The sequence below is a fragment of the Vespa mandarinia genome, chromosome 6, assembly GCF_050613455.1.
Source record: "Vespa mandarinia isolate Hongniang chromosome 6, ASM5061345v1, whole genome shotgun sequence".
In the NCBI taxonomy this organism is placed as follows: Eukaryota; Metazoa; Arthropoda; class Insecta; order Hymenoptera; family Vespidae; genus Vespa; species Vespa mandarinia.
In genome coordinates, this window is record NC_140815.1 from 695,574 (window position 1) to 712,062 (window position 16,489).

The following is a 16,489-nucleotide window of genomic DNA, read 5'->3' on the forward strand; positions in this document are numbered from 1 at the left end:
AATACAATAAATATAATCATATTCACAAAAATAATCAAAATAATCATGACAATAATCATAATAATTATAATAATTATAATATAAATCGTACTAATTATAATAAGCTAAATTCTTATAATAATAATCATAATAATGATAACAATAATAATAATAATTATATTAATAATCATAATTATCGCATTAAGAAGCATAATAATCATAATAATAATCATAATAGTAATCATAATATCCATAATAATAACCAAAATAACAATGATAAACATAATAATCATAATAATAGTCCTAATAATCAGAATAATCATTATAATAATCATAATAATCATAATATTAATCAAAATAATTGTAATAATAATCATTACAGTCATAACATACATCATTATAATCATAATAATTATCTTAAGAGTCGTAGTAATCATAATAATATTCATAATAATCATAATAATAAACATAATAATTATAACAATGATCATAATAAAAATCATCATAATCATAATAATCATAATAGACACAGTAATTATGATAGTAATTATAATAATATAATAACAATCATAATAATAATTGTAATAATAATCATTATAATAATCATAATAATCACAATAACCTTAATAATAATCATGATAATAATCATAATAATCATAATAATTATAATAAAAATGTTAATAATTATGATAATCATAATATTATAATTACTAATTCTAATAATAATCGTATTAATCATAATAATTATAATACTAATTATAATAGTCATAATAATAAACATAATAACCATAAAAATCATTAAACAAAAAAAAGAAATGATACTAATCATAATAATATTCATAATACTCCTAATAATAATCATAATAATCAAAATAATATTGATAATAATTAGAATAATCATTACAATAATCATAATAAACATTATAATGTTCATAACAATCGTAATATGATAATTATAGTAAAAATAATAATAATAATAATAAATATATAAAAAATCATTCTAATCATAATAATAATCTTTATAATTATAATAAATATAATAATAAACATAATAATCTTAATAATAACCATAATAATTATATTAATCATTATAATCACAGTAATCATGATAATGGACATAACAATAATAACAATAATAATAATAGTAATAATAATAATAATAACAATAATAACAACAAAAACAATAATAATAATAATAATAACAATTACAGTAATAATAATAATAACAACAATAATAATAATAACAATAACTGTAATAATAAAACTGACAATAACAATAACAATAATAACAACAATAAGAATAACAATAATAATAACAATAATAATAACAATAACAATAATTATAATAATAACCATAAAAGTAATAATTATTATAATAACGATAATAATATATATAATAATGACAATATTAATAATATTATGTTGGAAGCTATGAAACGGGCATTGTATGAAAATAAATAACTAAAAAAACGCCCGTTTCATAGATCCAACCTAATAATAATATTAATAATAATAACGATAATAATTATAATAGTAACCAAATCAATAATAGTAACGATAATAATAAGCAAAAATAATAACGTTAAATTTATAACAATAATGGATATAATAATAATATTAATAATAACCATATTAATAATAATAATAATAATAATAATAACAACGCCCATAATAACAACAATAAGAATCACGATAATAATAATATTGATAATAATAAAGATAATAATAATAATAAGAATAACAATAATATTAACGATAATAAAGCTATAATAATAATGATAATAACGATAATAATAACGATATTAAAAATAATAATATTAATAACGTTAATAATAAAGATAATAATAATAAGGATATAATGATAAGGATAACAATAAGAATAATATTAATAATAACGATAATAATAATAATAATAACGATAATAATTATAATAATAATAATAACGCTATTTATAATAATAATAATAATTACGATAATAATAATAATAATAAAAACAAAGACGATACTAATAATAATAGTAACGGTAAAAAAAGCAGTTATGAAATATACAAAGCTGCAATGTCATCTGCATATCCCACCATGAAAGCGCCCTCAAGGACTGCCATACGTAAAATACCGTTGTAGAAGATATTCCAAATATCCGGTTCCAGTATTGAGCCCTGAACTGCCCCCTATGTCAACTCTATGCTTCTTGGACCATCGCCTGTATTGTATTCTAGGAAGCGCTCGTTCAAATAGTCCCCAAGTATTCGAGAGACTATTCGGGGACTATCCGAGTATATACTCAGAGTATATATTCTGTAGGTACTCCGGGACGCTGAAATTACATTCGAGCGCTTCCATTGCCAAGTCCCACCTGATGGAGTTGGAGGGATTTCTCACGTCTAAGGTGGACAGCAGACACATAGAGCGAGATAAATGATTCCCGCGCTCCGTCATTTTAGCGGCCGTGACAACCTCCTGTACTGCGTGGATGGTGGAGAGGCCGGATAGAAATCCATACTGCCGGGCAGCAAGATCGCCCGCTGCCCTCACGGCCGCGTGCAGCCGTAGCCTAAGCAGCTTCTCCAGGCTTGCCAGGCGTATCGAGCATACATAAAGGCCTATATGACGAAGCGGCATCTGCTGAACCCTTACCCTTGTTTATAAGCACAAGTTTCGCTTTCTTCCACGGAGCAGGGAAGATGCCCTCCCTGAGGCACATGTTATACATGTTTAGCAAGAACTCAGGGTGACTCTACACGACGGCTTTCATTACTTCCGCTGGAAGGCCGTCTGCTCCTGGAGCTTTCTTGTTCCGCATGGAAGATATGGCACTGAGTAGCTCCCCCTCCGTAAACTGCGGCGCTTCGAGACTGCCAGACGCAGCCGAGCCAATTTCTCTCTTCAGATGTGAGGGGAATAGGGTATGAATGATGTTTTCCAACGTCCTCGCGTCCTGAGGAATTCCTTGCGTGTGAGTCCCCATGTTGCGAGTGATGATCTGGTACCCTAATCGCCACGGATTCTGGTCGACATCTAGGCTTAGCTCCTTTCAGCACCGTTATTGGCTGGCCTTGATGGTCCTCTTCAGTAATTTTTTCGCCGCTTGATACTCTGCGGCCAAGGGGGCAGCGTTGAGATCGCGTCTCTTCGCTCGTTTTGCTAACTGGCGAAGCCTTAAGCACTTCTTGCGAAGATCTGCGATATTGTTTGTTCACCAATATGGAGGATGCCTCTGCCGTGTCGTGCTCTTCTTTGGAACCGCTATCGCGCAAGCCTTTTGGAAGAGCAGCATAGGTGCTGCAGTAATCATCCTGGCTTGTGCAATTGGCGATAGACTCGCGGATGCAAGTTGATGGGATTTCCACCCTTCATCTATGACTGAAGACTGCCTCTCTTGATCCATTCGATGTTCTACCGGGGTGGTCACTCTGCACTTGTCACGGCAGGCCTCTTATCGTGTACTTCGGATAGGATGTACTGATGACCGCTCCAGGTATAATCCTCGTTCACCTGCCAGCCTGCGACTCTTGCCACAAGGTGTTCGTTGGCTAGAAAGACGTCCGGGATCGTCTCTCTGTAGCCAGGCCTTCGGAAAGTTGACGTCGAACCTGTGTTGAGTATTGATAGCTCCAGTCTCGACGCCACCTCCGTGATTCGTTTACCTCTGGAGTCCGGCCTGGCCTCACCCCATTCGAGAACTTTGGCATTGAGGTCTCCAACCACAATGAGATCCCCTTTGCATTTCCCGCAGTGCGTCCTCCAGTTTGGTCTGGAAGTCGTCTATCCGGTCGTTTGAGGTGAGATATACCTTGACATAAGTCGTCAAGTTATGTCTCACCCAAACGTAACCGCGACCGGATCCTTGATCCGACACATGTATCTGTCGGGGATCTGATAGCCACGGTGCCCAATTCGTCGGCGTACCATCCTGCTCCTAGTACTGTTCGCTGATAAGAACAATATCAGCTTTTTTCTCAGAGCAGAGTTGGGTTAGGAGGTAGTGAGTCGTCCTGCTCCTATTGAGGTTACCCTGAGAGTACTCTCATCCTTTTTTGTTGGCTGTTGCAAAGGCCTCCTGGAAGGCTGTGAACACCCTTGATCCGGCCAAGTGCTTCTTGGGTTCAGCATCGCTTTTGGAGCACAAGAAGCAAGTGGGCTCGCTGACCTTACAGTCTTTGAGCTTGCGCTCCGTGCCGCCGCAGAAATACCAGAGCTTACTGCGGTCGGGACCCTTGCACTACGGTGGCTATAGTCGAGGTAGCAGTAGCATCGCCTTGCTTCTGCTCCTCGCCTGACTTTGCAGCTGACGAAGCCGACCAGCACTGGGCTGGCCTTCAAAAGCTTCACAGCTGCTTCCTCTTCTATTTTGACAAGGGCCAGGCATTGCTGCCTCGCGTTGTGGTTCGTCATTCTGGCTTCAAGTTTCCCCGAGTAATCTGGCAGGGTCCTCCTTAGGACCTCCTCGACTTCTGCTACCGATGTGCAGCAATCGCAGTCCCCTATCTCCAGCGTAGCTCTGGGGACCAGTTCCGCGATGCTGCTCGTGTCTCCTACTTCTTTCCTCAGAGTTTGTGCGAATAAGACCCTGATCTCCGCAGTAGTCTTCTTGAGCTCGAGAAGAACCCCTCCCGTTCTGGTCTGCCGGACCGATCTAACGTCTACCCCCGCAGCGCTGGACTTGATGCGCTGGTGGATAGCTCCAACTACGTCTATGTAGGTTTTATCCTACGCAGGTTTCAGGAGGATCGTGTTCGGCTTCGTTCTCTTTCTCAACCTGCCCTCCGATTTGCTCGGCTTCTTTTTCTCCTGCGGTGGGGGTTTCGTCGCCTTCTTCACGGGTTTTTCCTTCTTTTTCTTCTTCTTGACGAACTCCGTCCACTTGCTGGCTTCGGTCATCGTCGCCTCTTGTCTCGATCTTTTGAGGCTTTCTTCAGGGAACTGCGGCGGGCTTGTGGCTACTCTCTTGACTGTGCCAACATCTGGTATAGAGTTAGCCCGTGGCCACTGAGAGACTCGGGCGAGGATCCTCGCTCCCTCCTTGACCTTTGATCGAGATTTATACATAAACTCGAGGCTGTCAATGATCTCCTCCAGTTCCGGGAGCCCTTGCTTGATCGCATTATTTACGTTCGGCTGTCTAGTCACAGTCGCCCTCATATTGGCAAGGAGGACCCTCGCTTGCGCGAGTTTCTCTCTCTCTCTTCATCTTGTGGTGTCCCCTTCGCAAGCTGAAAGCCTCCGTTATTGTCGCTTTGAGCAGCGATATCACTTCCAGTTGATTCTGAATTGTTTTTAATTTGATTCTCCATAGGTTGTGTTATTACTCCAGAATGCCAGGCAGTCTCCGAACGCGGTACCTCAGGAAGTGGGAGGGTGATCACCCTCGCAACTACCCCCATTGTTGCGAGAGCTTTTGCCTATAAGGGCGGGAATGAAGCATCCGCCCTTGCCGTTCACCTACTTCCTTCATCGACATCCTGACCCTCCCGTGCGACGCGTTGATGCCGGGAGTTGCCACGAAAACTGCCCTTTACGTATCATCCAGCACATCCCTTTCGGGCAGCTTCACCGTACCCACTAGTCCTCGTGGGCCTGCCGTAACCCCTGGCTTGGGGCCCTTACAGGGCACTGATATCCGGGCCAGATAAGCCCTGGTTTTTTAGGGAGGTTGTACTCATCGTAGTTCGAGCCCCGACGGCGCTACTCGTCGAAAGGAAAGGAATGCTCCAATCCTCCCCTTGGAGATAATATTAATATTAATATTAATAATAATAATAATAATAATAATAATAATAATAATAATAATAATAATAATAATAATAATAGTAATAATAATAATAATGATAATAACGATAATTTTAGTAAAAATAATAATAACGTTTATAATATTAAACAATAACGTTTATAATAATAATAATAGTAATAATACTAATAATAATTATTATAATTATGATAATAACGATAATAACCATATTAGTAGTAAAAATAATAATGATGCGACGATAATAATAATAATAATAATTGTAAAGATAATAACAATAATTATAATAATAAAGATAATAAAAACGATAATAAATGTTATAATAATAAAATCTATAATAATAATAACGATAATAACGACAATAATAATAATAACCATTTGCACTCGAGAGGTGACGCTTACTCACCACACGATTTCATGCCGCAACTTAACAGGTGACTCTCGCTCACCACTTTGTTTCAGTGAGGAAATTCGATGTGTAATAAGAACTTTTTGTTTTCTGTCATTCAATTGTGTTCTTAAGCTCTTCCTGTATAATGTTACGAAGATAAAATCTGTTTCCGATGGAAGTATTGTTTTCTTATTTGAAATTAATGCACATCCATGGATCGGACCTCATTTTCGGTCTTATTTCGAATTTGAAAGTCATGGCAAAAGGACTATAAAAGTTCAATTTTCTGATCCCCATAAGCATGGAACTTACTAATGAAATAAGCTCAAGTGAAGATAAGTTTGATGTAACGTTGCTTAACGAATAAATTACATCAAGGTACAGTTTCTTAAGAAAATCTTTGAAATGGTGGCGCAAATTATTTTTTTGAAGTCTGGATATATGTGCAATAAATTCATATATTCTTTATAAAACCACAGAACAGCAGAGATCTCTTGCAAACCTTAGTAATTTGTAAACATTTTGTAATGTAAACATAATTTGCAAACATTTGTAAACCTTAGTTCACCAACTAACTGGAGATTTCACCAAACACATAATCGAGCTTCAACTTTAACCTCCGATTTCGAAAAAATCCGCCTAAATGGAAAGCTGCATAACATTCTAACAGGAGTTAGGAAGGATTGTAAAGTCTGCTCTTAAAGAAATAAAACCGGCAAAAGACATTAAACAACATACTATGGTGATACTTATCCCGAAAAGCCGAGAATCCATCTCGACAATTGTTAATTGAAATATCATACAAAGCAAAATTACAAAGACTAATGATTAAGTAATTATCTTCGCAAAGAAGTAAAGATACATAAAATGTTAAAATAAAAAGTTTTATGAGATAATTTGCGTGTTTAATCATTTTAAATTAAAAGTAAGAAATTCACCAAAAGCGCGACAAAACGTCTCGAGTTGCTGATACGTCCGGCCGAAAATGACTTCAAATGCAAAATGATAATAATAATAATAGTAATGATAATAACGATAACAACAATAATAACAATAATAATAATAATAATAATAATAATAATAATAATGAAAATAACGATAATAATAATAATCGTAAAAATAATAACGATAATGACGGTAATAACGATAATAATGATAATAATAATAGTAATAATTATAATAAAAAACGTAAAATCTTCAAAAGTACTTGGACCACAGTTCGGAGAATGTAATTAATCGATTCAGCAAACTGGATTACTTAAGATCAAACTACTATTTTAAACGGAATCGTGTATTTTAATATAATTTCTGTAACTTATATGATTTTTCGTGCATACATGCATATCCTCGAAATACGAAAAGGTGTAAACTCTTGCAATTTCTTAGATATCGTATTCTATTGACGCAGAATAAAGAATATAACAAGAATCTAACGTTTTTATGATGATTAAATATGTAGATTAACGATAAATTGTTGTATAATGTAAGCTAAACATGCGAATTTCGCTACCGATCAGTAAAAATAATAAAATCTTCGAAAGTACTTGCACTACAGTTTAGAGAATGTTACCAATCGATTCAGAACACTGCATTACTGAAGATCAATCTACCATCTTAAAGGGAATCGAGGTTTTTAATATTATTTCATTACTATTGCGTTGTTCGGAAAATAATTTCGTTTTTTCCCGACAGAGGACTTAATTGTATTTTTTTGCACTCAACTTCACACTTAAGCCGCATAATCATTATATGTTTTGAGAGCTGATAAAGCAAAGCTTGTGTATCAAAAAGTCAAATTGATTCTACGCAGTAGTTTTTGGTTGGTGCCCTTTTAAATATGGAGAGCAATAAGCAGCATTTTCGTCATATTTTACTTTTTTATTATAGAAAAGGTAAAAATGCTGTTCAAGCCAGGAAGAAATTAACCGATGTGTATAGAGATGTGTTGACAGTACGCCAGTGCCAAAATTGGTTTGCAAAATTTCGATCCGAATCAATTTTGATGTCGAAGATGCACCACATTCTGGAAGGCCGGTTGAAGCTGATAAAGACACGATAAAGGCATTAGTTGATACAAACCGGCGAATAACAACACGTGAGATCGGTGAGAGGTTAAATTTATCAAATTCAACTGTTTATGACCACTTGAAAGGTCTAGGTTTAACCTCGAAGCTCGATATATGGTTTCCCCATGTTCTCACGGAGAGAAATTCGTGTCGTCGCGTCGACGTCTGTGATTCGCTTCCCAAACGTCACGAAAATGATACATTTTTTAAGCGCATCATTATTGGAGACAAAAAATGGGTTGTATATAACAATGTCAAACACAAGAGATTATGAAGCAAAAAAGATGAACCGGCTCAAAGCATTTCCAAAGCCAATATCCATCAAAAAAGGTGATGCTGTCTGTTTGGTGGGATTTTAAAAGAATCGTTTTTTTGAGATTTTACCGGGTAACACAACAATTAATTCGGAAGTCTACTGTCATCAGCTGGACGAACTGAATAATGCACTTCAACAGAAAAGGCTAGAAATAATCAACAGAAAAGGTGTAGTGTTCCATCAAGATAATGCGAGACCTCATACAAGTTTGGTCTCTCGCCAAAAGCTTTTACAGTTTGAATGGGATACAATGCCACACCCACAATATTCTCCAGATCTGGCACCTTCGAATTATTATTTGTTCCGGTCACTGCAAAATTTTTTAGACGATAAATCCTTCACTTCAAATGAAGAAATCAAAAACCACCTCGATCAGATTTTTGCCAGCAAAAACCAAAAATTTTATGAGCGTGGAATCATGGCAAGAAAGATGGCAAAAAGTATTGGACCAGAATGGCCAATATATAATTTAATGAAATATTTGTTCATTATACGAAAATTGTCTTTCATTTTCACAAAAAAAAACGAAATTACTTTCCGAACAACCCATTACTTTATTAGGTAAGTAAAATTCCATTTCATGCTTATAATAAAATGTATAAGTGGTTCATTCAAAAAAATTTTTTTTAAGTATTTTATCATTATAGATGTCTCATGAAAGAAGTAGAATTAATAGATACTATTAGTAATGCGATGAATTGGCTTTTCCATCATCTTAATTCAAATTTAACAATACTACACGATAATCTTAGCCTGGATATCTTGGAAAGATTTTTCTTAATGATCTGAGAGATAATGTTTGAAACATTTTTTCAGTTACTTCATAGTAATCTAGAAGTAAGAAATATATATTTTAAAAGTTCACTTTACACACAAACAATAAACATCGGAGCTCTCTCAGGATGTTTTTCGTGCAAGTATCAAAGTAAGGACTTAAAATAAATATATTTATATATTAGATATTTGCTAAATAATGTATAAAAGCACAGGCTGTATTTATAAAAGACAATAGAGTTTCGCAAAATAAATTGAATGATCGTCCGTTAAAGAATAACTATCGCGTATTAAAGTCACTGCATCATTAAAGAGAATCTTAACCAATTTCGATGTCGACTTATACCTCATTCAACTAGCTACGAATTATTCACTCTCAATTTCGATCTAAATCGCGGACGAGTGTCTTGGAGCCATTGCAAAACCTCGTAAGTAGTAAGTGAATTTTTGAGTCCTTCCGAACACTCAATCATATCGAAAACGAAAGGTCTGAATCGGCATGAGTGATTGGTTATGATTAATTAGAAGAAGAATATTAAGAAGAAAATTAATCGATAAAATATCCAGAAATAAATTAAATAAAAAAATAGAAATTATTTGTTTCTCTCTCTCTCTCTCTTTCTCTCTCTCTCTCTCTCTCTCTTTCACTCTCTCTCATTCTTCTTTGATTTCCTTCGTCTTTTTTTTCGTCTTTTTCTTTTCTTCTACTTTTACCTTTTTCTGCAATCACGTCAGCAAAATCGACGATTCGTTTAAAAGAAAAACAATTAAATATCATAATGACGTATTTAAAATAAGTATAGAAATAAATCCCATGAGAAAGAGAGGAAAATAAAATTACTTTATCGATCGGAGATATGCGAGAAGAGAACAAAATATATACGTGAGAGAGTAAGTGCCTACTTCCTTACTTTGTACGATATGAAAAAAAAAAGAAATGTAACCACAGATCATAATGTCAGGCTTAGATTCGTTCTATTGTCACTTTGGTTCAATTTGATTTTCTTTTTTCTTTGAATTCATTAATCCTCTGTGTTTAATTCGCTTTCACGGCAAACTATTGTTTTAATTCTTTCAGCAAAATTAACGATATCTTACGCCAGCGGAAATTATGATCCAGTTTCCGGTTGATCCGCCTCTATGACCCGCATCCTCTAGCATCAGTACCAGCACCACCACAACTCTCCTACTCCTTCCATTTTTTTTTATCTATCTTTTTCTTCAACGTAGCCGACGTATTTCGTTACGGCATAAGCCGTGTTATCGGACATCTCAATTTTCTACATTCTTCGATTTTGTTCAACGCACTTAAGTATTCACGTAAATACATTGTGTGATACACACATATGTACGTAGATGCTACTGTGCGTACTTGTTAATCGACTTTACAGATTATATAAATTTTATGGTCATTTATTTATCTTCCGATAAATCAATACAAATGTTCTCGAATTTTAATAAACTTTTCTATTCGATATGATTACTTGTACGTATATACATACATACATACATATGATAAATATATATACTTCCTATTATATGGGATAGTATTTGTATAATACTATAATTCGTAACAGTGAGGCCAGAATTCTCATCGAACAACGATATTCATTAAAAGAGTGGCGTCATAGCGTCGAAGACAAACGTCAATTACCTCAGTTGTACCTATCAATTTAGAAATGGAAACGGTTTAATTGTTCGCAATTAAAAAATATATAAAACTGTTCTTTCATTCGCCTTTAAGGTGCCACTAGTCTCATTTCATTTCGGGATTACTTTACAAAACTATTGTAGAAGTAAGATCATTTTTTCTATCTTGATTTATTTTCTTTCTTTTCTTTTATTTCATTTTATTTCCTTTATCTTATTTATTTATTCATTTTATTTTATACTTTACTGAATATCGATTTTCTTCCGAAAAGATTATTCATAAGATTGTTTACAAAATGAGGAGTAAAATATAATTAAAGCAATCGTTAGTTAAATGCAGATACATTGATTTCATTGTTTTATCTATCATTTTTTTGTTTTATTTTAATCGGTACAAGAGAATCAAGATAGCGAATTTGTCTTCCCACGAGAAAAAATATAAGTATAGCTAACGGATTAGGACACGTTCGAAACTGTGTAACGAGTTGTATTCCTATTCTCTCTCTCTCTCTCTCTCTCTCTCTCTCTCTCTCTCTCTCTCTCTATCTCTATCTCTATCTCTCTCTCTCTCTCTCTCTCTCTCTCTCTCTCTCTCTCTCTCTCTCTCTCTCTCTCTCTCTCTCTCTCTCTCTCTCTCTCTCTCTCTCTCTCTCTCTCTCTCTCTCTCTCTCTCTCTCTCTCTCTCTCTCTCTCTCTCTCTCTCTCTCTCTCTCTCTCTCTCTCTCTCTCTCTCTCTCTCTCTCTCTCTCTCTCTCTCTCTCTCTCTCTCTCTCTCTCTCTCTCTCTCTCTCTCTCTCTCTCTCTCTCTCTCTCTCTCTCTCTCTCTCTCTCTCTCTCTCTCTCTCTCTCTCTCTCTCTCTCTCTCTCTCTCTCTCTCTCTCTCTCTCTCTCTCTCTCTCTCTCTCTCTCTCTCTCTCTCTCTCTCTCTCTCTCTCTCTCTCTCTCTCTCTCTCTCTCTCTCTCTCTCTCTCTCTCTCTCTCTCTCTCTCTCTCTCTCTCTCTCTCTCTCTCTCTCTCTCTCTCTCTCTCTCTCTCTCTCTCTCTCTCTCTCTCTCTCTCTCTCTCTCTCTCTCTCTCTCTCTCTCTCTCTCTCTCTCTCTCTCTCTCTCTCTCTCTCTCTCTCTCTCTCTCTCTCTCTCTCTCTCTCTCTCTCTCTCTCTCTCTCTCTCTCTCTCTCTCTCTCTCTCTCTCTCTCTCTCTCTCTCTCTCTCTCTCTCTCTCTCTCTCTCTCTCTCTCTCTCTCTCTCTCTCTCTCTCTCTCTCTCTCTCTCTCTCTCTCTCTCTCTCTCTCTCTCTCTCTCTCTCTCTCTCTCTCTCTCTCTCTCTCTCTCTCTCTCTCTCTCTGTCTGCCTGCCTATCGGTCTGTCTGTCTTTTTGTCTGTCTAAGTAATTGAGTAAACTAGAGGAATAGGGGATGAGTGAATGTGTGAGTTAGTAACATAAAGAAGTAAAGATTGTATGAATGAAAAATGTAAAGAAATTGTAAGTGTTCTGTAAGATAAAGAAATAATGAGTGAATAAATGAATAAGAGAGATAGATAGAAAGATAGTGAGTGAATGAGTGAGATGAAGAAATAATGAGTATTTCATTGAGACAGAGAAATAGTGAGTTAATGTATAAGTTAATAAAATAGAGAAATTATAAGTTAACATGTGTTTGAATAAGATAGAGAAATGATGAATTAATTGAATAGGATACAGTAATGAATGATTTGAATAAAGTTCAAATACCAAGTTTAATATATAATACTTATGGATACTTGAAATATTAATATTTTTATTACCAAATTGCAAAATTGGATGCAATTATACGATAGTCACTTGCATATATATTAAGTATAAATTCTATTGCGTACAGTAGCCAAGAAACTTTTACTTACTTTCTAATATTAAAAAGAAACAAAATTGTTCAAGTTCAGGTGTAATATTTTAAACGGACACATACTTAAGGAATCATAAATATTTTTCATATTTTGTATTTTTATTTAATTTTTAAGTTTTTATATGTTAATATTTAGTTGCTAAATTTTTCTGTTTTTTAACTTCATCACATCTTCGTGGCATAAATATTGGGTTGACAACTAAGTAATTGCGGATTTTAAGTAAAAAGGAAAATTATTCAAAATTTTTCCTTAAAAATTTTAATTTTCTCAATTAGGTATTGTCTATGGCATTTTTGTCTATGACCTTTTGTCATCTTTCAAGCAGTATCATAATTCCATGTTTATAAAACTTCTGATTTTTGTCAGCAAAAAATTGAATTAAATATGATTTTATATCACCAGCATTCTTAAAAATTTTACCATTTAAGGAGTTCTACATGGAACGAAATAAATTGTAATCTGAAAGCGCAAGGGCTATATGATGGATATGACAACACTTCTCAACCTAGTTCCAATAATTTTTGACGAGTGACCAAAGATATGTGGGGCTTTGCATTATAATGCTGGGAAACCAACCTTACGATTTGTCAATTCTGGCCGCTTTTCTTGAACTGCATCGGTCAGTTTGGTGAATTGTTGAATGTACACATTTGAATTAATCGTTTAGTTTTTTGGTAAAAGTTCAAAGTGCAGAATTCCTTTATAATCCCACAAAACTGACAGCATTATCTTTTTTTGGTGAATCTCAGTTTTTGATGTCGTCTGAGCTGGTTCATCTTGCATCACACACGATCTTTTCCGATTAACGTTGTTATAAACTATCCACTTTTCGTCACCAGTTATCAGTCGTTTCAGAAATGGATCAATTTCGTAGCGTTTCAGAAGCGAATCGTAGATACTAATGCGTTCCGTCAAAATTTATTTCCTTAAACTGATGAGGGATCCATAAATCGAAATTCCTGACATAGCCAAGCTGTTTTAATTTTTTTTGAATGCATGTATGCAATACATTGAGCTTCTCTGCAATTTCACATGTTGTGGTATGACGATCTGAATCGATAATAGCCTTGATATGGCGCTCATCAACTTCAACCGGACGGTTAATACGAATTAATAATTAAATTCTTTCCTGTTTCATAAAACGAAAAATAAACATTTTTATAATGAGAGATAAATCGAATTATACTACTAAACGTATTTAATACTTGTTACGATTCACAACTCTTTATTATTATCATTCTTCCTAAAGATTATATTTTTAAAAAGGGGACCCATGAATTTTTTATGTTATATCTCGATGAAAAAAAAAAGAAAGACTTTTTAAATGTTAAAAAGAGAAATAAAATGGAATAGAAGAAAAAAGAATAAGAGGTAAAATCAGGTAAACAGGCGGGTAGAGAATTTTTGCAAAGTAATAGTATTAATTCGTTTAATTTATAATTAATAAAATTATTTATTAATGGGAAACTTTTATAATATAATATATTGTACTATATTATGCTCTAATACATATGTTTTTTCATTCGAGGATTCTTATCGACGACTGTAGTTATTTACTTCTATGATTAGACTTCAATTTTCTCTTTTCTTTTTCTTTTTTATACTTATTTTTGATTCTAAGATACGATGGATACAATTCGAATATTTTCTTGATCGATCGTTTGTTTATTTAACAAAAATTTTAGTTATTGCGCGGATTAGATATTAATTTTGTACTCAGTTTTCGATCTGATATATGAATAAAAGAACAAAAAAGAAAAAGAATAAGAAAAAATGCATTTCAAAAAAGTCAGTCAATCGATCATTTCCAATTTTATCGAAAATATCAATTCTATGACAGAAAATTCGTGCACAAAACATATGATCACATTTTCATAAAATAATTTTAATTTTTTTCCGGTTTTTATCTTATACATATGGTATAATTGTCGATGCTACATCTGTTACAAGCAGCAAAACCTTCTCTTCGTTAACATGTGATAAAAAAATTCTTAAACCTGAATCCACAAATCAGGCTATTTTTAATTTCTTTCAATTGCTTACAACATAACAAGAACTGTTTGGTTATTTCATTTTCACACAATTTTCCGACGATCAAATTTGCAATATATTGAGCCACGGAATTAATAATTTCATCCAAAGATATCCATATATAGGGATCTGCTATGTCATTTTTGATATTCTTATTTGTTGAATTGTAACAGTCGTTCAAATAATTTTTATCTAATGTCGATTCATCCGGAATTAGGTGGTCTATATATTTTGTTAAGAAATTTTTCCATATATCACTATTCAAGGTATATCGTGGTTTATTGGCAGCAACCATCGTTTTTGTTAAATCCGAATAAAAGTAATTTTTTTTTAATCTTGTTGTTTACTCTGAATTTTCTGTTTTGTATATACCATCTGCTTTATCACATTTTCTTTTGTGCATACAAGTATTTGCATGTTGAGTTAATTGTAATTTGCGATCGCATTTACACTTTTATTACACGTTTGACAGTAAATAATTTTTTCATAAGTTTTCATCAATAATGAAATTGAGATTGTTTCCGATCCAGCTTTTCATTAACGAAATTCTAGTTTTCTTAACTTTCGGCATTTTAGAAATATTGAAACGCACTCTTACAAAGTTCACCATTTTATCGCTTCAATAATTAAACTGAACTGTTAGAATTCGAAATACTAATAGCTACATCTAATATTACGTTACCAATCCAATGTTTTAAAAATGGTCTGTTGTAGCATATTTCCAGCGTTATAATGACATATAACGGCTATCAACACTATCCGATTATATTAGTGCTGACCAATAAACTAAATTAATTTAACGAAATAGATTATTCATATGGTCATAATATATCCATATACACGGTAAAGAACACATGTAATATATTATTGTGTATGTTTTTAAACATAAATATGCAAAACATACAATATGTAAAATAAAAAATATTTTTAGAATCTCCTAATGAAAAAACAAATTTCTATTCAGATACCATAAATTTATCTATTTTTTATAAATATATGAATTTGCATAAACATCCTGTCTATTCATAACATTAACATAAACAATATTTATTTTACAATATTTAATTTACAATTATTTTCAAATTAATATTTACATAAAATCTCATAATTCATATAATTTTTTTCAAATAAGTAATAATTTAACTCATTTACATCATTCGAGAAAGTGGGAAATTGGCCCATATAACCAAAAATATTTTTTATAGAGATAGAAATGTTTCAAAGTGTATAAAAAACATTGCATAAGAAACGAAATCGCATGCGCAAAATATTTATAATTTGATTTAGTTCAATGAAGTTAATACATATATACATTGAAAATACTTTGAGAAATTTAATCTAATAGTTTTATATATTATGATAGTACTTGAAATGGCCAATACATATAGCCACATGACAATTATCATACTGATAAAATGAATTTTCTTTTTTTGTAAAAAGCAAACTATACAATATATACTGGAAAATATTGGCCAGTAAATCTTGATAATGATGAATATGGTATAATTTTTCGTGTTGCTGCAATTTTTATTTTTTGTTTATTTTGTTCAATTATTTCTTCTACTAATTTTTGCTTGGAAACGTAAAATACTCTATCTTTATGAATAATTTGGAAAATAACGTAACTGTTCAAAAGGATTGTGACGAGGTAAT

General features: G+C 33.3%; 1 protein-coding gene across 1 annotated transcript; it reads left to right on the forward strand.

Moving 5' to 3' along the window:
* The first annotated feature begins 7,953 nt into the window (after positions 1–7,953).
* LOC146872918 (histone-lysine N-methyltransferase SETMAR-like) lies at positions 7,954–13,330 on the forward strand. Its single transcript, XM_085657630.1, has 4 exons — positions 7,954–8,008; positions 8,128–8,423; positions 8,560–8,804; positions 13,234–13,330. The coding sequence occupies exons 1-4, from the start codon at positions 7,954–7,956 to the stop codon at positions 13,328–13,330; spliced, it is 693 nt and encodes a 230-aa protein (XP_085513756.1).
* The last annotated feature ends 3,159 nt before the right edge of the window (positions 13,331–16,489 follow it).